Here is a 24,677-nt window from a genome sequence, read left to right as displayed (position 1 = left end):
GTGCAAGAAAGTTAGACGCACGATCCTGTAGACGACGTAACCCGTGCGAGCGGACCGCGGTGGATCGTCCTCCGATGTAAATCCGGTATATTGACTCATGGTGTTACATCTCGTATGACGTAGGTATACTGACCAGGCATGGAGTCGTGCGTGGTCTGCAGCGCGTGTGACTGCTGCGTGAGGTGGCGCACGGCGCGGCTGAGCTCTTGTCGCTGCCGCTGTAGAGCCGACACCAGCTGTTGTACGCGGGACACCTCTGTAAATAAACAAACATTATTATATACTAGCTTTCTGCCCGCGGCTTCGCCCGCGTGGAATTTTGTCTGTCACAGAAAAACTTTATCGCGCGCGTCCCTGTTTCAAAAACTATCCTATGTTCTTTCCCGGGACTCAAACTATCTCTATGCCAAATTTCATCAAAATCGGTTGCGAGGTTTAAGCGGGAAAGCGTAGGTAACAGACAGACAGACAGACAGAGTTACTTTCGCATTTATAATATTAGTTGGGATATCAGACTTTAGAAAATTATTGAGACAGAAAAACTAGATCAAAAATGGTCACTAAATCGAATCAGCTCTAAAAAGGCTCTTCCTTATTCGACATACAAACAAAGAGTTCGTCGTAAAACGGGCTGTTCTCAGAAAGTTTTTGAATCCAGTTAGATGCTCCATCATCAATTTGAGACTTCTAGAATTCTATGAATATGAAGAGGAGATCGTGCTTTGTGGCGTTCTTGGTAGAAGATTACTTCCAGCAACGGACTACCACAGGCTGAAATAATGACTAGGAATGTCGGGGGTTGGAATTGACTTACCATCTTCAAGCATAGCAGTCGGATGAGCTGGGACCGCAGCACGCCTGGCCTGCAAAGCACGACGTAGCTGCTGCAATTCCCGCTCCAAGCGGGCGTTGTCTGCCACGGTCTGCTCGAGTTTCTGTACAAGAAAAGGAAAATTAAGAACTTCTATCGTTTGGATTTAAATTGTATTAATCTTTAAAACTTGATGTCATCAGAATTTTAGATTGAGATTAAAGTACAGTCAAACTTATTCTGCCATCGGATTTTGTTTGTATCTATATCTGGGAACTGAACCCCGAACGTCTGAATCGAGAGAGTATTCTCAAAGCACTGGATCTAAACATTGCACCATGGACTATAGTAACTGTATCAATGCTACATGTCATTGTTTTCTTCCAAATGCTGCATTCCAATATCTTTTGTGACGTAACAGTCATGAACTTCTAAATCTTCATCAAGCATAGTTACAGTTACAGCAAAGACTACACAACATACATTGGGTACAGGTAGGTAATATTACGATGATGAAGAAATTGCGTGCATCGTAACCGTAGATTCATGCTATTAAAAAACAAAAACATAAGTTCTAGTATTTACGGTACACATTTATACATCAATACTTCACCCTCACCATAAAGTAAATACCATGCTTGTCACGTCTACAGCAATTTTACATGCTTTACCAATATACACCTAAAAGACGGTGCTGCAAAGTATAAATTAGATAAAATAAAAATAATAAAAGTGCATGTATAGACGAAAACCTTATAAACCTTAGAATTGTGTGCCAGCATAGCGTGCACTCTGGCCAGTTCTGCCTCGAGACCAGGGGCCTGAGGCGGTGGTTGGTTGACCACGCGGGGTGGTAAGTCTCCTCGAGGCACACTGTCTAGCTTGCCGCGAACACCTGGAAGAACAAAAGAGATTCGTATAAAATCTTGATAAGGATCTACGAGTAGATGTCCTTATGTTTTAGCAACTCTATCAAAACCATGATGACCAATCTAGCCCCGCCAAACAGTGCGGTCAAAAATCACTCAGTTTTTACTTCATAAACAAACGATAGAATACGCATGATAGAAGATTCGTATTAGAGTAGGCGCACACCGTTGATTTTTCGTCGGCCGATAGTTTAGTCGGGCAGTTGATCAGTATGGGCATGTATGGGAGTGCGCACACTACGCCGAATCGATTTGGCCGATTCTTCATACAATTTAAAATCGGGCACAACTATCAGCCAACCAAAAATCAACGGTGTGCGCCTACTCTTAGTGTTAGGTATAATTTATTTGTTTAAATTGAGGTAAGAGAACAGGTTGGCAAACAATAAAACGACTAAGTACGAGTACATACAGGTGTTCAGAAGAGTAAATCAATACTTCTAATTCTAACAGTGATCGTAATGTAAATCAATTAAATATCTGTTTTATGAGCAACATACTCGTAATTGAACCATATTGTTTTTCTCTCACCTCGTAACAGCAATTACACAACCCTTATAAATACACATACCTAATCGACATTGCTTTGAACTACTGCCAAAGAGGTTACTCGGAATTTGAGTTGCTATCTGGATATTAATTTTGTACAACATAACGGACAGCCAGTTACTAAAGGCCAGACGAGAAAGCTTAATTAGAGTTTTCTTGCAAGTGCCAATTACAAGGATTATAATTATTATCAAATACAAGTACAACATTAGAAAAATATATTTTGCTAAACAGTCAAAGAAGTCAGTCGTTTGGGCAGTATGAAACAACATCCAATATTAGCGCAATTCATCTTTTTAAAGAACCTTAAAAACTATTTATGGATGGCTCTTTTAACCTTTTAAAGTTTAAAGATTTTTGTGTATTAAATCTCACTTACCAGTCAGCAAGGATTCTATAGCGTCCTTATCAGTCTTCAAGCCTTGCAGAATGGCCGCCTCGTCTGCTAGCTCTTGCTCCAAAGCCCACAATTCTGCCACTCTTGCCCTTGCTGCTTCAGTCTCCAAAGGCTTCCCTGCAGCAGCACTTTCCAACCACCTATCATTTAAAAAAAATCGTTAGCAACACTTGAAATACAGTTGGTTGCAAAAAGTATTGTCTTTCAAAACCACTACGTAATGAACAGATAAGACTTGGTTTTTAATTAGGTAACTATGTAGTTTGGTAGCATGTGGTGTGTTCTGTGAACCGGGTTAAGTTCTAGAATAACTTACCGTTGTTGTTCCAAAGCATGTTCAGCTAGGACCTTCTGCCGAAGTCTCTGGTTCCTCTCCAGCCTTTCTACAGTTGAACCAGGCCGATTGTACAGCGATCCTAGCTTCACCATGTTGTCCACCAGTTGAACCAGTGGTTTACTCTTCTCATATTGGTGCTCCAGTTCCATTAGCTGCATACGCAGTTGTTCCAAGCGTTGCAAGTTCTCTTCTCTTTCCATTGCTTTGAGAGAGCTGAGGCTGTCCTGTAATTTTTAAATTAACATGGTTCAAATTCGGTGATATTGCATAGGTAATTTCAACTGCGAAAGTCATTGATTTCTATTTTTATAATGATAGTAAAGAAAGGGATTCTAATGCATGATACATAAAGAATACACTAACAAACATAGAGACAAAAAATGATAAAACCAAAATAAGGAAACATAAAAACAAAATAATAAAACACCTCTATGCTACTGATCTGAGCACGGCATTGTTCAATAGCGCGATGGGTTGCTGCATGACGTCGTCTCAACTGGATGAGAAGAAGCACCAGCTCTTCATGAGTCCGACCCAAAAGCTCCCCAGCTGTGGGGACTTCGCTCAACTGATCACCTTGACGACGACCCTCCCTTTGCTAATGGTAACAGAAATGAACGCAACACAAATGATAAAGCAAACATATACATACAAAATGAAACTAAAATAAACAATAAACAAACAATATTACGAGTAACATCACATTTTAAAATTCGTCATTTTCTTACCAAGTCATCATTTTCAGTATTCCGTCGAACTCTGGGACTAACAGCTCGTATAGGCTGCTGTGAAGCTCTAGATGGGGATCGAGCAGTTGCCCAAGAGTCCTCAGTAGCCGTTAATGTATGTAACTGAAAAATACAATTAATATTAAAATACATTACTTTGGTGTGGGCTAACAACTATGGTGGCATAAGCCGCCATAGGTGTCTGACATGGCTTAATTGGATTAAAGGCTTAAACATCTTTTTTGACCTATTAGGACACTTACATTTTGTTGTGAATTAGACATCTGTTGTGACCCATAAGTGTCATTGATTGGTTTTTCCTCCACCCATCTCACTCTGGGGCTCACAGCACGTACTGGTATATTGGTGTCTCTATTAGTCCTTCCTATTGATGTGTTACTTCCGAGAAATGCTTTCTTTGACAATGTTTGCTGATTTACTGTATTATTATTTGAGCCTGGATCCATATTTGTGCCTGCCATTGTCATAGAAGCTAAAAAATGAGAGTCAAAGTTAAGCCTATGCAACACATTTTAAAAATCCAAAGGTATGTTTATGTATTGAATTTCATTGAATATGGTATAAACATGATAAAGTGTGATTCGGTGCGATTAGTAGATGTTCATTTAATATTTACATACAATGCAGGTTAAATAAAACATGCTTGCAAAGGTACACCTTATCGTGTTTAAACCCTACATAGAACCAAAACATTCTTTGATCATACTCTGATGACTATTTACACAATAGAATGACTTTGCTTTGCTGAATATTGTAATAGAAATAGAACTTACATAGTGTACCTTACAGGACGAGAATGTTAGAGGATACCTTCATTGCTTGCACTGTCAATCCCGTTGTCCATGTTACTGAGAGCATCGCCCACGCCCACACCGGCACCCGCACCCCGCACGCTCCCTACCCCACTTTTCATAAGACCACTTGACATTAAATCCCACTGCCTTAGCTTTTCCCTATCTATTTCAAATCTCTTCTTGTTTCTTTCTTGAGAGTTACGTTTTCTCTCCGCTCTTACACTGACTAGAGAATGACTTATATTATCTACAGTTAATTGCTCATAAACACCCTCATCTGACTGTTCCAATGATGTCTCGGCGTTTTCCGCAAGGCTTACGTAAACATCATTATCATCGGCTTTCTCTTCTTCTTCTAAATAAATATTATGAAAACTAGAGCTATTTTCTCGCCGGCGTAAAACTTGGTTTTGAATGTCACAATTAACATACGTTACATTTCTACAAGGTTTATTTTTAGATTCCTTCTTGACTCTTTTAATACTGTTCATTCCACACGCGTCAATACTGGCGCGACTCATAGATGGTTCCGATGGCGCGTGTCTACAATCATCCAGATCATCCATTGACCTAGCGTGTCTGTGTGATACTCTTCTTAAGTTGTCCCTCCATAAAGAATCTTCATCCCAATGTTTTTCTCCCTGGCACAATACATTTTCATATGCACCGGCCTCAGCTTCTGCGTCGTAATAAACAGTATTCGAAGAGTTGCCGCTACAATGCGATGACATACTAGCAGTAGACATTTTGAGTGAAGAGCTTGCGTTGAGGCTACTGCGATTTATAACAGTAGAATCTGGTGAAGAAGATTCAGCGGTACTACCGATTCCTGAATTTTTTTTACAACCTAGGCCTGAAATTAAACTCATTGATTCAGGAATTTTTGAACTTCTACCTCCGGTCGATTCGTATATGTTTTTCATGTCAATTTCTGGATCTTTATCCGCTGCACTTAAAAATTCTACAGATACACTTCGCGCTGAAGCGGCTAGTTCGAAGGAGCGATCCGATAATAGCACTTGATTATTGCGAATAGGGTTGTGGATGTGAGATATTTCATTTTTCTTGTGTAATGGTCCTCTACGTCTTTGATTATTCAATTTGCGATGAAGATTTGTATTCTTCAGGTAGTGAGACGTAGGCAATACATTGATGTGCTCTTGGGAGGACAGATCCGAATAATAATAAGGTGCACTATGCTCCGTAGAACTTTCCCTGCTATGAAAGCCTGTGGTTGTAGAAGAAGTATTTGTTTCATTGCCGGCTTTGAGTGTTAATTTTTCATTTTCAAACTCTTTTATTTTATCAGCCAAGATATCATTGTTTAAATTTTTACTCAGCATGGTTTCCTCGTCAAAACTTTTACAGTAATACGACATAGGTGACTTTGGCAAGCCTGTTGAACTACAAGAACTTTGTGATCCAATACAGCCCGGTATTTGCTCTGTCAATTTTCTATACTGCGCTCCTATAGAATGTCGACTTGGTATGTCTAATTTACTTGCATGGCTCACTGGAGTACTTGAACACCTCATGTGTGAAGGAGCTGCGTGAAGATGAGCTGCTCGGAATAGGTTATCTTTAGATGAATTATTAACTTCACAAGCAGAAACATTAAATAAAGAATTGTCTTGACTAATATTACTCGCCTCACTAGTTCCAGGTTGAAGATTATCTAAATATCTATCTAAGTCAACATTAGTATTCGTGTCATTATGTGTAGGCATTTCGGCTGATGCAAGTTCAAACAAAGAATCATCTGAAAGTGGTCTTCTCTTGAGCATCATCTCTGGATCACGGTAGTTAAATGGATGTCTTAGATCAATATCAATTGCCACTTCACTTCCATTTAAACTATTGACCTCTGATGATAGATTTGATGGAGCTATTTCAAACTTACTGCTTACATCTGATTCTAAAGACAAACGAGAAGATGCTTTATCAGCATTATAACTTCTCAATGAGTCAGTTTCAATACTGCTTGAGTTATAGTGTTCCAGTATTGAATTACTTAATAATTTTGGACTTGATTCACTAACTCTATTTCTATCATTAGTCAAACTTGCTCTGCTATTACGGATCTTTTCTCCCCTAGTAAGCGTGTCGTGTATAGATGTTCGGCTTCCATAAATCATAAGAGATGTGGTTTTTCTTTTTACTGTGTTCATTTTTTGATTTTCGGTAGTTAACATTTTGAGAATTGAGTTATCATTCGATATGTCTGATTTATCTAACTTATCCAATATGTATTTTGAAAGCGCATCATCTGATAATTTTTCAGCAGGTGGTGGAGAAGTTGGAATAGGTGGCGGAGGAAGGATTTCACTATCAGAACTATTTTGTCTATTTAGAACACTTCTACTGCCACCTAAATAGTACGACGCCGGTCTGAATGTATCCGATATACTGAATCTACTAAACGGTGTATCAAGTGAAATGTCCTTAGATGCTTCGTCATCTGCATCAGAACAGTCAGATTTTTCTTTGTTTACTTTTTCTGTTTTTGAAGCTCTCTTTAATGTGTGTTCTTTGGTGTCTGCAAAATTGGATGCAGTGTCAGTGGCAAAATTATTTAAAGACGATTTCTTGCTGTCTTCACTTGTCACGTTATTTAATTCCATATACACTGGTTCTATTTTACCTCCATTAACACAAACTATTTCATATGTTTGCATATCTTCTTCTTCGTTGCCCAAATTCATTTCAACGTATGGGTTATCATCACAACCTGATGGTAGAGTCGCATCAAATACACTAAGATTCTCAAGAATCATTTGGTGAGCCAACTCTACTGCAGAAGCTTTTCGAGGGCTCATTGGTAAATAGTGATCTTCACATGCAGTTTTGGCTGGAGGTGTTTCGGCTTTATTGTCGTCTTCAGTTGAACTAGTCTTTGGCTCTTCTACATTATCAGTATTATCTTTGCCTTGTGCGGTTGTTGCCTCAGCATCTGATTCTGATAAAACTTCATCTAAATCATTATCTGTATACTCCATCTGGGTTTCAGATTCAGCTTCGCTTTCATGAGTCTCATACCCACTAGGGTCAGCTACAGGTTCAAACCTATTTTCACTGTCTCTATTTTCTAATGTATGTTCTTCATAAATAGACTCTTCATGCTCATGTTCTATCTTTGGCACGGATACAGTACAAAGTAAATTTTCGTAAGTGTTTTCACTTTTTTCTTTATTTTCAGTGTTATTTACATCGTTTTCTTCACGATTATCTATCTTATCAATACAAGGTGCGTGCGGGGGTATAGGTGACATTATGATAGGACTTGTTAAATTCACTCTATGGGACCTTCCTGCCTGCATATCTCTTGGGTTTTGCAGTTCAGTGCCCGACGTTTCCTCTGAGGTGCAAAAGTGAAACCGAAATTACTATGCTTGCTTGTGATTATTTGATAGAGGAATTTTGGTTGGTTTATTCGTAGACACATTTTAATTGGTTAGTACTTATGTTCGGCTTCAGTGTTAGAAAGTGCAAACTACTTATTACCAGCAAAAATCGTTATCGTAACCCACCACCTTATTATACCAATATAATATTCTGTTAGTGGCACAATGTCCCCGCAGGCAGGAAGGCACCTTTCCGCAAAGCGAAGTCATTATATTGCTACTGCAGGACGTATTTATGGAGACAGGTATATTAAAAATATTATAAATGAAAAAATAAAATATATAGTTAAAGTATTATTACTCATTTTAATGGAGTGTAAATACTTGTTAGATATCATGACTTATAAACTCTATTTGGGATAATATCAATACAATAATGTTATGAAAATAAACATATAAACTTATTTAATATAATTAAACAAAATGTGGTAATTTTGATTAGAAAAAGTTTACTAAGGGTCTCGATATAAAACATAAAAAATACATCCTATACGTATATTTATCTATACCTAACAAAATTACAATCTCTAAAAATGTGGTTCTCTTTTTTTGGGATAATATAATAAAAAATTATAAACATAAAATATTTCATGCATATAAATCTTATCATGCTTGAATTTTCTTTTATCTTTCTCAGATTTCTATTGATCCTCGATATTTTATTCATGCTATGAAACTTTACAATGATTTCAAGAGAAACATATTTAGGTCAAACATACCTTCATCGTCCGAAGAGTAACTGTTATATGAAGCATTTGTATACGTTTTAGACTTGTACTGATCCGATCTCAAGGACTGCCGACTTTGATTTAGAGATCGAGCCAACGATATCGTAGCTGGTGTGCTCTTTCTCGTCAAAGGAGACTGAAGCATTCTTTGCTTCCACTCCAGCAAACGTTTCATTGATTCTTCTCTCTGAAAACAAACCTTTATTATTTTCAATCCAATAATTGACAAGTAGACTTAATAATGATAAAATGTGTATCACTTACGGGATAATCATTTACCTGTTGAACTTTCTTTTCGCCCTCTTTTTCATTACCAGATGATGGTAGCCGTGCACTAGCCGAACGCATAAAACTGTCCGCTGATTGTTCAAACCGATTCATATCCTTAGTATACGCGCTAACATTGGAACCATCGCTCATAACACTTCCACTTCTGTACAAATATTCCTTCTGGTTTTCAAGATTTTTCTCTTTCAAAGTCCAATTTGAATTTAGCCCTTCTAGATCTCCATACTTTGCACTGAAACTAGCGTTTTCGCGAGGAACCTTGTTAGCACTAAACTCCGGCTCGTAATTGTTATTAGTGATCTGTGAATATGCTGAGCTTAATTGCTTTTCGGCTAACCCGCTTGCATACTTCGCTAATGGTATTTGTATATTTCTTGGCGCCATTCCTGCTTGCAAATACTGCGCGGACTGTCGCATTTTCTCTGCATAGCTCTCTTCGGAATAATATCTATCTGAACTAGGGTCGTAGTACGAGTTTATATCGAGACTAGATTTAGGTCGTTGCGGTTGCTTGGGCGGGTCGGCCGTAGTCCGAGTTGGCATCGTTTTATTCAACATTTCATTCTTGGATTCGTATTCCAAGAAATCGGCGCTGTGAGGTCTTGGCATAGGAGGTTGTATTCCACTGGATTGCATTTTCTTTCGCCTTAAAATTGCAGGGCCGCTAAAGGTTTTCTCCTGGGGCTGGAAATAAAAAAAATAGTTAAACACCTGACATTAGGACTATATTTTTTTGAAATAAATGTTTTTATATTTTTATTTCAAACTATACATACATAAGCCGTGCCATATTCTGCTGATTGTTGATGATTAGACTGAGTTGTGTTTGGCGATTTGGCATACGCTTTTCCGTACTCATTTTCAACAGCGTAAGTTCCATAGACGTCTTCATAATCTCCAACCTTTGGGCCTGATTTATTATAAGCGGCCATAGTATTAGATCTTCCATAAGCATCAGGTGTTCTTCTTTCAATAAGCAGCCGTTCATTTATTCCAGCTTGCACTTTATTTGGCCTTGAATTCAATTCTCCGTAAACCTCTCTGTTGTATGGATTCATTTCTGCATTTATCTTTTGGTTAGAACGTGTTTCGCCGTATGTTTCATTATTATAATTTTGTTGCATCCTATCCTGCTCCATATGCATTCGATTATTTTTAATTTGAGCTTCATTTTCTTTAGGTGGTGTTTCCATCTGTGGCGTGTTGTCTTGGAGGAAAGGATTGCGTTGCGGTTGTCGGTCGTATATCTGATCTTGTTTCATTTCTTGTGGTACCTGTTGTTGCTGCTGGTTTCTTGTCCTATTATTAAAGTAAGGCGACTGCGGATTAGATCTGTACATATTTGATGTGTTAGGTTGATTGTTATCTTGTCTATCATTTGCAGAGTTAGTCAGAGGGAGAGATAAATTGTGTGAGTCATAAGGTCGTTTCGCTTGATACACAGGCTGCTGAGGAGGAGGTGACTGCGGGCTAAGAGTGTATGTGCTCTCTTGATTAGGGCTTCCATAATTTGTGTGCTCCTGGTAACGAGGATGGTTAGGGCCTTGACTGTAGTGAGATGAAGCTGGCTTTTTTAGTAGATCGTAATTTGGATCGTACCTGTAATGTTGTGAATTAGTTTGGAAATATTAGTCATATGACAGGAATGAGCACACAGTTATTTACGAACAAAATAGAAACTGTTTCATCTTACATGTCTGGGCTGGGCGAGTTGTATCCTTCGTTGGACCGTCTCGGTTTTGGTGGGGCATTAGCATAAGTCGGTATGTCATCACCTTCCTGAAATGATCAGATAATTCAATTAACTTTATAATTTACTTGATAAACAAGCTATCAAATGGATCACTACAAGCATGCAGATCGTAGATGTATATGGATGTAAATGACGCTATCAATTTGCGGCGACATTCAGACTATTATGCACAGTTATAACGACTGTGTAATCGCTGTCCTTGGTTCCGCTCTGGCGCACTAATTGTCGATCACCTGCAGTGTACACGTCCGTGCACAAAATAATACCCACCTCTGTTTTCGCAGCTGTACGGTCACTTTGCTTTTGTGGTTGCTCGCTGAAAAGAAACAGTTTAAATTATAGTTACAAGACAAACTGGTACCAGTCAATGTAAATATTAATTTAGTGCAGTGCAATAAAATCAACCTTCTACTTTGCTAGATAATAAGGTATAGGTAGATTATATAAATAAATATCTTACTTGGGACTTTGCATCAGAGCGGCCATAGTCAACGATTTGACCCAATTCAACATGGACTCTTGATCCGGTGCAGCCAGTACGTAAGTCCGCATATTGGCGTGCTCTAGTTTGAAGGCGAATTTCCTTAAAACTTTATCCTCCGCTGTGCAAGCAGAAACTTTGTAAGATGGTAGAAGCACCGAACCTAGAAGTTTTTCTTCGTCTTGACCTGAAAAACATAAAGTTATACGTCAGTCACAGCAATTTTTGCTGAGTATTTGCTTGGAAAGCTTTCTAAGGCTGGGTTGCACCATCTTACTTTAATTTTGACAAACGTCAAAATTCTGTCAAACTCCATACGAAAATGACTGGTTATCGTAATAATTACGGTCAAAGTTAGGTGATGCAACTGAGCCTTAGTAATATGTACTTACTTTTGTAATAAAATAGGCAATACTCCGATAACACGAACCATCTTTTCCTCCAAACTTTAAGTCCGTCAGAACCTTGCTTGTAGAGAATACCCGACATCGTTACCGGTGCTGTAGGTATCCTCTGTGCAATGGGCGAACGTAGTGCCTGATTTCCACCACTACTTCTCCGACTGTCCGAAGAAGGTGACTTGACACTAGGGGAGCTCGATTCACTGGACTTCATAGGTGAAATAACGCCAATATTATTTTTCTGACTTTGATTATTTAAATCTGACGGCGGAGACTGGCTCTTCCCTTTATCACCTTCAGACTGTCGTCTTTGTCTTTCAATTTCCCTAAAATCAGTCTGTTGATTCGACTGCCACTGTGATTCAGCGTAATGCCTATTTTGTTGTTCAATGTCTCTGTACTCATTATTTTTGGCATACCTGTCTATATCTTTTTGCAAATCAGGGCTGCTATATTCTTTAAAGTCATTTTTACTACCGTATCGATCTAGGTCTCTGTAAGATTCGTCGGAATATATACTATTTTGCAAGTTGGGCGGTGGTTGAACGCCGTGAATTTGCTGAAGCAGCAACTGTCGCTCCGCAAACTTCTGTTGTTGTTGCATTTGCGCCTGATTCTGGTAATGAAGTTGCTGCTGTAGCTTCATTTGCTGAATCTCATTATACTGTCTCCGTAATATTTCTGTGTTACTCTGTGGTCCTATTCTACTTGAATATGGCAAATACGGCTTAGATCCATACTGATTTACATTAGGTCTATACATAGGTTGATGATTTTGGTATATTTGATTGGTATCTCTCGGTGGGTTACGTTTTAAATAGTCCTGATACACCTCCGCGTTGTATCCTTTTGGGATGTTTTGTAGTAGTTCGTGGTTGACGTTGTGGTCTGTGTGCACTTCGTTGCGTTCCATTCTGGGCGGCGACTGTGGGTAGTAATTGTCGTTGGCTCCATAATGCCTCGCGTATTCGTGGTTGTGTCCTGTGCCGTAAAGGTCGTGTCTGTTTTCGAGAAGCGGCGACCGCGCGTTCATGTTTGAATGGTATTGACTTTGGAGGAGTTGATGCATGACGCCATTAGGCTGTATCTGGCCAGCCTGCGCGGACGTGAGGTGCGCAGCGAGCTGTGTGTTCTGAGTGGCGTATATCTGGTCTGGATGGACATGATGAGCCATTAGATGTTGTTGTGTGAGCGGCTGCTGGGTCGCCGGGGCTTGTTTTTTATTCTCCATTGGATATTGCGACTGCACGACTGGTGGGTCAAGCCTGTAACAATGACAAAATCAAAATGAGTCTAGTTTACACGTTCGATTAGTTAATTAGTAATTTTTCAAGACAGCGTGTCCGATAACATATAGGTAGACCAAAACAATTCAATTGGAGTTGCTTAATCGAAGACGGTTTATCGTCGTCGAGCGATAAGGTGCGTGTTTGGAGAAGTCGTTCAGACTCTATTGCGCACTGTCACGTAACGATTCTTATGCGTAGTGAAGTATCCGTAGCTAGTTTTCATATTGTTGCAATCCTGTTTTCATTTAAAACGAGTATTTTTATTTTAATACTTTGAAGGCTAATCGTTTTATTAATCCATTCTTGAGCATGAAGTGTAAATAATTATGATTCCATGCTTTTGGCAAACAAGCATGCACTTTGATAAGTGGCTTTCAGTGTGTGAACAATTTTATATGGTTACCATCATATTCGTAAAAATATATGCAGCTGTAATTCGTTTATGGTTAAAATAGTACATTGCAGCGAGAGATCAATCTCTTAGGAATTAAAGTTTAAATTATTCTGGTTGATTTTAAAATAAATTCACATAGTATTTCACAGCAAAACTAACAAAGGAGCTGAGCATTTTCAACCCCATAAATTATAAAGTTGATGCTCCGATTGTGGTCATGCAAGTAGCTGTTTTCCCACGTGCAACAACAAATAAAGTGTTGCGAGCGCCGTGTGAAACCCTTAAAGTGTGCTTCGTCCTTTTTCTTGGAAATAGATACGAGTCATTTGCAAAACTATTCCATGAGAAACGCATAGATTTCTATAAATAGTAAACAAGTTAACATACGTAGGTGGAAAATAAATTAAAAAACTTTAGTTGGTTTCACACGTGAATAACCAGTCAATGTGAGTAACAAAGTGGACTGTTTTTTACTAAGGGACGTTTGAAGGAGAACTTTGTGATGTCAATCTCAAGGTATATTAACTGAGTCAAAATAAAACTCTGAAGGCAAGTATTAGTGATGCTTTTTAGAATAATAAAATAATAATAATAGTACTATATAGTTAACTATGGTTGGTAATGTACTTGGACGTAAGACATTAAAATGAAAGAAAAAAGTCATAAATTTTTCCGACAATAAACGGCTCATGCTAAAACCAACCACGTAGTTTAAGTTCTTTCTTTCTAATTTAGAACACCCCTTGCTCGATGGATCGTTCATCTGAAAGTGGCGCTTCTTATCAACGGCTTAAATCCAGCAGTCCTATAGAGTGCTATATTAGCTGAGAAGATAATAAAGATGGACATTACAAAGCTTCTTAAAGGCAACAATAGAAGAACAATAGAACATTGTGTTAATCTCTAAAACCACGATAAGACTGATAGCACTGTAGTGAATGCTTCAATTAATTGATGAAATGAAACGCTATACTTTTTGAAATGTTTTGATTGCTATCTTATCTTAAGTTTATTACACGACTGACCTAGTACTTATTATCGTAAATAAGTAATTTAGTCGGTTTACACATTTACCCATATTTTGAAATCGGCCTCATTTGAAGAAGTTATCAGTAAGATATAAAAAGAATGAGCTAAATAAAACTACACTGTCTGATATTGACGTAATTGGTAAGTATCTCATATCCATAGTCAATTAAACAAAATAAGAAAGAATAGTTGTTTTAGGAGCAGTTTTCTTACAGTCTACATACCAAACCAGTCGACCCTTTTGAGATGTTGTCAAAAGTCATAGAAATTATACGTCGTCAACATGTATCTTTTGAAATAAAACCGCCGACACCAAGCCGCTGATCTGTCGGCGTGCTTGATATGTAGATTGTAGAGTCCCTTACTTTTCATTTTATGTTGTGTTCGTTACTGTATCTCATGTAGGTTAAGTAAATAAATAAGTAGATTAGATACGCTTCGTATTAGTTAGAATTAACACCAACATTTTGCTACCAAAGGACTCGACTATGTAAATAGCATTAGAACTCGGTTCCAAGATTTTGAACTCTACCAAGTCAAAGGCATACGAATGCTCGCTATTTACGAAGAAAAACACTACTTTGGAGAGTAAACAGTTGCTAGGTACTTTGTCTTTGGCTAGGTACCTATATACCATAGAACTAATGTAGTAAGATATGTTCATTTCAAAAGTTTTAACCTAGCATATAACAAATGAAAACTCTCTTTGAATTGATTTGTGTAAGGGCTCGTTCCCATGGCAATCAATGTTTTGAGGATTCCAATAATTCAGGATCCCGCAAAACTGGACTCTCGTGTGAACGTTAATATTATTGGCACACGTATCCTGCAAAAACTGTTTATAACTGTTGTTTACTAAACAGCATCTTGCAAAAAACGTGATGTGTCCGTGGGAGCAAGTTCCTAAGTTTCATTTATTTATTACGTCTACAAAACAAAGCGTAAAAAAACTAATCAATTCGGAAGACGCACACCTCAAAAAACATTTTCTCATCACATTGCATTTGCATTTAGACAATGATGCTTCGATAATGAAATCGACTTGACGGGATAATCACCGATCACAACCCGTCGCACGCGCACCACCGGATGTGAACTAATGACTATACTTTAACTACGATGCTTTAACTATGGTCATTGAAGCACGATGCATACGTTACTAAGAATTAAAGCGAGCAATGATCAATCAGACTTCCGGCTTAATTGAAAGGTTTAGAGGCTGTACTATATACAGATGGCAGCAGACTAACAAATTATTGCAAAGTCAAAGTTTATTTTCAGTACTTAGGCCCTTTCCAAGGCGCTTATACACGTCCCAAATATACCTACCACTACTTCGGAACAACATAAATGGGGTGGTGCTGAAAAGAAATGGCGGAAGAAACTTAGTCATTTTTGCAAATTAACACCTACTCGTATAACAACTTATTCTACATAGATGCCACAGCGTTTATCTTAACATAATTAAAAATCATCTCTACAATAAAAAGGTTCGAAATTGATCACAAAGAAATAGCGTTAAATTCAGATTTTCACATGAAAGTGCTGAAATATCCAAAGCCACTTTTCAAGCTATTACACTCGCACCACCACTGCTATGTAAAACATTCCATAATTTCAGTGACCCAAATCCTGTAAACTGGTTACGTCACAGGACATTCCTCCGGAAAACTCCGCAAAAATGTGTCTCTTTCACTGTATTAGCATTTTCCGCAATTAACCCGCAGACACGCTGTTTGTCTGGGTCGTTATAAATAATGTGCTCAATAATGCACGCGTTGTGGTGGGTACTCGAGCGCGTGAAGCTGTATGGACTGGGGTGACAATGGTTTGGGTTAATAACGAGACTACTAAAGTAGAATGATAGATAAAAATAAACTGGCTAGGTAATGAGGAATCAACTTTTAAATCTAAAGTACCCAATAAGGAACAATTAAGTATGAGTGCATATTATTATATACATTAGCGGAAGAAGGGTGGGGCGTGTCTTTGTGGATGAAACGAACTATACTAAAATGACACTTACTATAACATAAGAACCATATGAGACAATTACTTACTTGACTATTGTAACGTAGCTATCATGACAGTAAAACGAATTAATCTTATTAATCAAACAATATCTCGGATGTTAATAATATAATGTAAACAAAGTATTGCACAATCATCGGATCTACTGTATACTCTACGAGAGTAAAAGGTTAATTTCAGCTGAAAAAGTCCTCTACGGTTTGTAATCAAATAATGCCAACATAAAAGTAAATAGCTTTTCAGTAAGCAGAACGTACCTAAAGCACTTGAAAGAGTTCTTACACAAGAGTTCTTATACAACCAGGGCTAATGAGAAAACTTATCCAAGCGCTCAACTTTAGGGAACTCCAAATATTCGCACCATCCCATTGAAAATCCTGGTCACGCCAGTCACACCGGTCCACTTGGCTGGTTTCCAGACAATGCCGTGCCCCGTTTAGACTGCGCGACGACCGACTGATCCCCAATGTCAATCTAACCCAGCGTTGCCAGACGTCCCGATTTTGGCGGGACATCCCGATTTTTAAATCAAATTTAAATGTCCCGCGCGGGACAGGCTCGGTCCCGCTTTTCGGAGAGAAACACTCACTTCACCAGACTATTGTTTGAAACGCCCATATTATTCTAAAAAATAAAACTTTTTTTTTTTATTCTAAAGACGAATTTAACGATAGAGTAAATCTGATTTAAAATATTATTTTTTTGTTAAAATACATTTTCTATGGCTACTTTTGCTATCGATTGTCACGTAAACGTAATTTTAAGTCAAATAAAAAGATAAATATTTGAAAACCTTTGATTATATGATTATATACGTTTTTTTTACTATGTCCCGCTTCTGACGGAAGAATCCCGCTATTTTCACTCAAAAAGTACCAAAGTCCCGACTTGGCGAAAAAAAAACTGGCAACGCTGATCTAACCATAGCTGACCCATATTAAACGCGTCTACATTATAGGTCGATTAACTCAGTCAGTGCCTGAGTTTGGGAGCATCAAAAGCGCAAAATGTCGAATCCATAAAAATGTTACTAATTTATGATATTTTTTATCCTGTTTTAATTTTGTTGATTAGTTTAACCGCTGATTTAGTAAAATAAAGTAAAACTCGTAGTTAGGTTAGGTTTAAGATTTTTATGGATTGGACATTTTGCGCCTAAACGTTTTGACACGCCAAACGACAGCGAGACTTCAGATATGCTCTGCTCTATCATGTCATATGTCAATGTCACTATTGTCACCCCTCCTGTGGGTCTAGTCAAAACGCACTTTAAAATCGCAAACCCATCGCAAACCAGTCGCAAACAAATAAACAAATCGCAAAAGAAGTCGATAACAAAAAAGGCTTAGTCAAACGGCAAAAAATCGAATCGCAAAGCCCTACCTATCGATAATCGAAAGACTGGATTGAAATTTCCCATACAAAGGCTTAGCCAACATGCATTTAAGACTCAATTAAAATCGAATCGAATCGCAACACCCGCCATTTTCATTGCGATTACTATTTTTATTAGTTGTTCAAAACTCTATCGTTCCAGGTATGTTATTGACAGGAGGGCGCTACTATCTTAATGGGTTATTCATTAGACCACTTGACATTTCAGAATCGTTTGACTTTAGATACCTAAGCGATTTGATATTGGGAGTCTTTTAATGAAATCAAGTTCTGGAATAACTTGAGGTGTTGTACCCGATCAAGCTTTTCATTGCAGGACAGTTAAATAGTTTTATTATTAGTTTCTTCTTAATTTGTCAGAGTAGGTAAAGGCTAATTAATTAATTTGTCTTAATTTGTCAGAGTAGGTAAAGGCTCCATGAGAGCAAAATTTAGCTTTATAATAGTTTTTAATTTTTTTCTTGAAATATTTGACGCCTTGTAATCTCTTGTAATCTCTCGTTAATATAGGTCCACACAAATAAAGAATGTTTGACTTCGACTTAAATAATTATGCTCTTACATAATTATAAATAAACTAGCTTTCTGCCCGCGCCGCTTCGCCCGCGTGGAATTTTTGGTTTTTATATAACCTATTACACTCAGATATAATGTGGCTTTCTATTGGTGAAAGATTTTTTAAAATCAGTTCAGTAGATCCCGAGATTACCCCTTACAATTTAACAAATATACAAACACACAAACTTTACCACTTTATAATATTAGATTATAGATAGGTAATTTGAAACCCTATTTTGTTTTATTCTTTTTTTTATTCTAAATATTTCACGATCCAAACTAATAGTGGGTCTAGTCAAAACGCACTTTAAAATCGCAAACCCATCGCAAACCAGTCGCAAACAAATAAACAAATCGCAAAAGAAGTCGATAACAAAAAAGGCTTAGTCAAACGGCAAAAAATCGAATCGCAAAGCCCTACCTATCGATAATCGAAAGACTGGATTGAAATTTCCCATACAAAGGCTTAGCCAACATGCATTTAAGACTCAATTAAAATCGAATCGAATCGCAACACCCGCCATTTTCATTGCGATTACTAAAACCCCGGTGATAAGCTTGGATTCGATTGAAAACCAATAGGGTGAGTTGCACCACCTAACTTTAAACGTAACTATGACGTTAACTGGTGTTTTTTGTATGGAGTTTGACAGATTTTAGACGTTTGTCAAAGTTAAACTAAGATGGTGCAACCCACCCTAAGGCTGTTTTGACAAATCCGTATCGCGATGTCGTTTTGACAGCTAGTTTGACAGCGAAGCATAGACGTAAACAGAGAGCAGAAAGAAGGAAGAAACTAATTTAAAAAAAAAGCTAGAAAAAGTAAAAACATTCGCAAAGTCATAGACATTTTTTAACTTTATTCGATTTTGAATGAACTTTTATATCGCCGCGTCGTTGGTGGTTCAATGTGCATTTTGGCTGCCATTTTCCAATCGAATCGAATCACTGGTGACGCGGCGACTGACATTAGTGAAAACTTCCCATTGGTTTGCGATGGCATTTTGACTAGACCCACTGTGCCGCTCCCATACCTGACTGAGCTAAGCGCTAGATCTACAGTTATATTTGCACCAAGATATAATTAGTAATTTATTAATTACAGCCCTATATACCCGTAACTGTATCGGTGTTTAACTGGCCTTGAACATAAGCGTGACCCAACGTCAAGTAGTCAATGTCACCTGCGTGCTAGGCCCTATAGCACTATGAAGATAGAAGGGTTATTTCGTGAAAGTATTGGAGCAAATTAAGGTGCTCAAATTCTGATATATGCCTATTTGGAACCAGGCTTGTACAAAAGCCGGGTCAAAACGGGTGTAACGCGTAATGGAATGTGTCGTGTAATGTAATGGAAACAGTATGGGAAGCACTTTTAAAGTAATGCTACGAGAATTACATGTAAAGTGCTACCCATATTAGCCGTCCACACGTAGAATTCGTGTTACATTACACGTAATCTTACATTACACATTACACCCGTCTGGACCCGCCTAAACAAACTTTGTGGACACGGCATTAGATTAGGCTCAAACGGTTGATGTCTTGTGGTCGCCCTAAATCCTTTCACGCATATTAAAACACGACCCCGCAACCTTTGGACGAACCATTTGAGCTTGTCTTCAAGCGGATATGTTACCACGATCGACCGTTTAAGGGTTAGAATTGCAAAGTTACCGAACTTTGAATCGCTTTCACGCAAACGAGATTGCAATCGCTTTAAAAGCTCTAGCGATAGTATTTTCCGAGTTTTCAAACTTACTTCCATTTGCTTTTACTCTACGCCGAGTTATTAACTAAGTTCCTTTTGAAATATTGATTCTTTAACTATCTCGCGTACTAAATTAAGCTTGGAAGCAGTGTGGGTAGATACTGAGTGACTTACCTGTCCAATTAATTAATCTTAAGAGATGACTTTTCGCTTACTTTAAATTAGCATTCTGACATTTCTTGTCCTCCTACTTTGAACTCGACATTTGACCCAACCTTGGAAGAAAATTATTTACAATGGAATTCGTTTTATCAGAAATAGGATAGGCATAAAATGTCTCGTTACTTTTGGCAACGGAACGAAAGCTTGCAGTAACGTTTTACGGCCCTTCGCGCCAACTGGAAATCATTTGGCCGATGTATTTCTTTAGCTATTTGTTTTTATAGACTCCTTTTCAACTTTATCTCGCCATAACAAACGCGATAGCTGGCTGTTTATTCGCAAAACGTGGTCAGCTTTTTTAGAAGAGAATTGCGTTTAGGTACTTCGATAGTTATATCTTTATTTCAAACTGTTTCTGTTTGTTTTGGATGTTGAAATTCTTCAAAATTTTTAAAATGTGTTATAGGTAGGTACCTACTATTCACTTTTATAACCGCACGCATTTCAAAATCAATAAATCAAATCAAAATCAAAAAGTACACGTCTCAAGTATAGCTTGCCCTTGCTTGCCAATGTAGGCTGGTGTTGAGAAGTTGCTGTTGTGAAACTCACGCCAGTACTCATAAACGATGCTTGCTTAAGTGAAGCAGCAAATCGAACGCACAGCGTTGAATAGAGCTCTGTGATTGGTTCGTGTCTCACCCTGTGCGTCAATTATTTACTGTGAGACCTCATAGTAATGTTTGTGAATACGGGCATCAGTCACCTTTGTCAGACTCATAATAATGAACCCATAGATTACAATCTATTTGAATATAGAAATAAATAGTGACGTTACTGTGTTGTCGTCATTGCTTCGTCAGTTCCTTCGACAATCTTATTGATGACGTAAAAATACATTTCTCAGCGTCAGTGGTAGATCGTAAATGACGTCAGCAACCTAATTGGATATGCGGTTTATGACTATTACTGGTTTAAAAACGCAATAGTGCATGGAACGCGATCAAGGCAGAGGACTGACTGACTGATAATCACATTAAATGAAGTAATCTAATTCAATGTTAAAGTAAAGGAGACAGCGACTAAGGACAGTCTAGTGTAAAGACAAAGGTTCAAAAAAAATATCGTTAATGTTACAAAATAAGTTTAGGAATGTGTATTTCATAGATGTTATTAACAGTGATGAGCGGTTATAAAATAATCAAAAATCTACAACAAATATTAAATTAGATTTCCAAGTGGAAACATTTGGTAGTAGTTTTGTCAGAATTCACCCTACATAGAAATAATGATGATTTTCTAAAGTTTATGTTTATTCTTCTTCCACGAATTGTTTTATAGCGTCATAAACTTTTCAGTAGCGATTACGATTATGATGAACCCTGTGTGTTATGTATTTTAAATCCTCAGAAGTACATTAGCTAATACTAACAATACATTCTAACTGAGTCGTGACATTCAATCTCTCGACCGAGATTGGCGCTGACAGACAGTCAGCTGATGCCTGTCAGTTAAACCAAACAGTTATATAAATAGATTAAATAACAGCACTAATATGATGCAATTACATACGTTAAATTGCAGTTTATTGACTAAAGTAAGACATCATGGTAAATAATGGTAAAGGTACTTATATATAACAAAAGGAAAATTCCACGGACTGTAAATATTAATAAAAGAATTTGCATAAATATTGCAATGGTATGAGTTTAAATACACTTGGTTTATGGCTACAACACTTTATCTTTAATACCATGCTGACACATACAAGGAAAATAACCAATAAAAATAATAACTCTCAGGACAATTTTACGTCCAAGTAAAAACTGAACTATTGTCTTTTATTCGCGGGCATTCAGTTATCGCTTCATTAACGACGAAGAGGGAACAAACTTAAAGCACGTTTTCATAATTAAATTCACATTACCGTTCCATAAATATACTTTCCACGATGTAGTACCGTCGACAGCACTTCAGATTATTCATTTTTTTGCGAAATAGTCCCTATTACAAAATACATAGATGCCACAGTGTACATTTTGACATGCTTACTGTACACTACATACGTAATAAAAAGACTATTACGGACTATGTGAAACGTACAGCGATCGGTAAGTGTAATGGTGTGAAAATTGCTGAACAATTTTCTCGCGATGTAAAATAAATTACAGACACTTTATGTTTGCAAAGGAAGACAGTTTCGGATAGGATAATTTTCAAAAGGTTAACTGAGAGAGAAAATGCGACAATAAGTTCTCATTTTATTTCAGTTTTCGATTATAAAATTTAATTACTATAAAGTTTTAGTACCTATTTGGCTGAAACACAAACGCATAACCAAAAAATATTCTGCGTACTAGATTTTTTCTCGTTTGTCCAGGGTCACCTTGTTAAAGGCTAAGGTTTTAAGACTTAGATCCTGGTATTTGCATAAAGGCATTTGCCAAATCCATGTTATGAGCCTTTAAATTAAAATAAAACAATTTCCACCGCCCAAGCATCGCAATTCTCATCGTAGTTGACAAAAAAACAGACATTGAAGCCTTAATATGTGACCCCTCACGTCACCCAGCGAAGATGAGAACACTTGAATGTTAACACAGGGATAATGTAAAGGGTTAAGTGAGTGAGAACGCGGTAATTAAAGCGATGGGAAGGAGCGATGGGAAGGTAGAGTAGGGATGTTATGGATATGTAGTTTCGGTTATGGATACGGTTACGGATATAGGAATAATATTATACCGGTTTCGGTTACGGTCATTTTTTACGGATATCCGAAAGTTTCGGTTACGGTTATGGATATCTGTGCGTTAGAATGCAATTTGCAATAGTTGTCCAACACGGTTCATTCATGGTCCGCACACTACACATCGAATAAAAAGTACAAAAAAAATAAAATAGACACTAGATGGCATTAATAAAGGTAAATCAGGCTGTTATGCCTTTACATATAATGCTATACAAAAAAAAATTAACTGCCTACATCCGAAACTATTCGAAACTTTTGAATCGGTTACGGTTACGGTTTCGGATATTTTTTTATTTCGGATATCCGAAAGTTTCGGTTACGGTTACGGATATCCATAACATCCCTGGTAGAGACAATGTGAGCACATTACATTATAATTTCACATTAGCGAGCTACTTAGGTCGGGCGCGGCGCAGTCCATTAGTGCTCTAACTAAAGCTAGGTATTAAAGCTACTTTGACACAACTTAGGCTTGGCCGCGATGTTTTTCTAGGTTATTTCTTATCGGCAAAGTTTTATAGACTTTTACCTTAGAAGTTTTACAATTAATTAAGGCTTGGTATTTCTTNCCATTTTCTCTGTTACCCGGCCTCCTGTTTTACCTTAGTGTCGTTACTTATAATTTGTACAAAAACGGCCATTAATACCTCTATAGTATGTGTGGTTTACAAAGAATCCTTGTGGCTATGGCTCTGGCTTAATAGACCAGTACCCAGCTATTTCTTCGCTTATTAATAAAATTGTAGCAAAAACTTGGAATTCGGAATGTCAGGTATCCACAGATCGTGGATCTACCTGCACAGTGGGTACGATGACCAATCCATTTGCCGCCGACAGGACTCGCCCACGCACAAAAAACTCTTTGTCCTCATTTGCGTCGGTATTTTTATTAAATACTTCAATGACATCGATGGGTGCCTGGAACAAAGCCGCAATCGACAAAACACAATTTTACAGGAGAAGAGATTTAGTGTCAATTTTGAATAATTCTAAACTACGAGGCGTATCAAAACGGTTTGTATATCAAACGATGTGTTATTTTTTCTGGAGTAACATTGAATGTGCATAAGGTTATAGTGCTTAGAATATACTTTAAAAAAGGTAGAAATACATATTGTCGCTTCATACATTGAAAGTCGGTTCCGTAAGAGTCCATTGTGGTTTTATTCCGGTAAAAAGTGTGCAATTAATCAAACAGCAATAGTGTATTGCAGCCTCGGGCGCTGATCTGAAGGATACAGTAATAGCCGTTTGCTTGTAGAAGATTTAAATAAAAGTTTTAACATTGTATATGGCACGATTATTCCGGTCAACAAATATTAAATGGTGAATGGGAATAACGATTCAATATCCATAGTGCTTTTGGTAAATCAGCCAGTTTCAAAGATAAAATTCTGAAAAAAAATCACAAGGTGTATTGGGACCCCCAGATTACGAAAATGACTTAATCGGAAAACTGCTGCTATGGCTATTGCGGCTTTATTCCAGGCACCCATCGACATCATTAAAATAATTTGATCGTATTTTGGGACTGCATATTTGAATGCAAAACATTGTGTTTACTAATACATGATGTGTCAAAGCAAAATATGGGTTGCTTCACTAAATATGAGATGGATTTTGATGAAACTTAAAAATGTAATAGCAAATAATACTAGGCTACTTTTTATTTATCTAAACAGAAGCTAGTAGTTATAAGAGTAATTTATTGTGTTTAAAAATCTTTCATGTTTACTCCCAT

At 37.5% G+C, this 24,677-nt stretch overlaps 1 protein-coding gene across 8 annotated transcripts in view; it reads right to left on the bottom strand.

The window, feature by feature from the left end:
• Positions 1 to 24,677, bottom strand: part of kmr (pleckstrin homology domain-containing family A member kramer) — an 89,996-nt gene that overhangs the window by 7,095 nt on the left and 58,224 nt on the right. For 2 of the 8 annotated variants that reach the window (XR_003656860.1, XM_028320840.1), the window contains exons 3-17: positions 11,610 to 12,883; positions 11,197 to 11,404; positions 11,007 to 11,052; positions 10,677 to 10,762; positions 9,760 to 10,582; positions 8,960 to 9,667; positions 8,687 to 8,882; positions 4,015 to 4,244; positions 3,752 to 3,874; positions 3,451 to 3,621; positions 3,003 to 3,247; positions 2,669 to 2,826; positions 1,564 to 1,706; positions 815 to 935; positions 134 to 256 (exon numbers count right to left, since the gene is read on the bottom strand). Coding sequence is in view for 7 of the 8 variants with exons in the window: in XM_028320840.1 (XP_028176641.1) it covers positions 134 to 256; positions 815 to 935; positions 1,564 to 1,706; positions 2,669 to 2,826; positions 3,003 to 3,247; positions 3,451 to 3,621; positions 3,752 to 3,874; positions 4,015 to 4,244; positions 8,687 to 8,882; positions 8,960 to 9,667; positions 9,760 to 10,582; positions 10,677 to 10,762; positions 11,007 to 11,052; positions 11,197 to 11,404; positions 11,610 to 12,883 (4,655 nt within the window). In the remaining variant the exon portion in view is untranslated. Of the gene's footprint in view, positions 1 to 133; positions 257 to 814; positions 936 to 1,563; positions 1,707 to 2,668; positions 2,827 to 3,002; positions 3,248 to 3,450; positions 3,622 to 3,751; positions 3,875 to 4,014; positions 4,245 to 4,545; positions 7,922 to 8,686; positions 8,883 to 8,959; positions 9,668 to 9,759; positions 10,583 to 10,676; positions 10,763 to 11,006; positions 11,053 to 11,196; positions 11,405 to 11,609; positions 12,884 to 24,677 lie in introns of those variants that run through there. The other 6 variants (XM_028320837.1, XM_028320839.1, XM_028320841.1 and 3 more) reach the window with 5 other exon arrangements.

The sequence above is a fragment of the Ostrinia furnacalis genome, unplaced genomic scaffold (genome assembly GCF_004193835.3).
Source record: "Ostrinia furnacalis isolate ACB-3 unplaced genomic scaffold, ASM419383v2 OfSCF7454, whole genome shotgun sequence".
Taxonomy (NCBI): Eukaryota; Metazoa; Arthropoda; class Insecta; order Lepidoptera; family Crambidae; genus Ostrinia; species Ostrinia furnacalis.
Note: the sequence above shows the minus strand (reverse complement) of the source record. Positions and strands in the feature narration are given on the sequence as shown.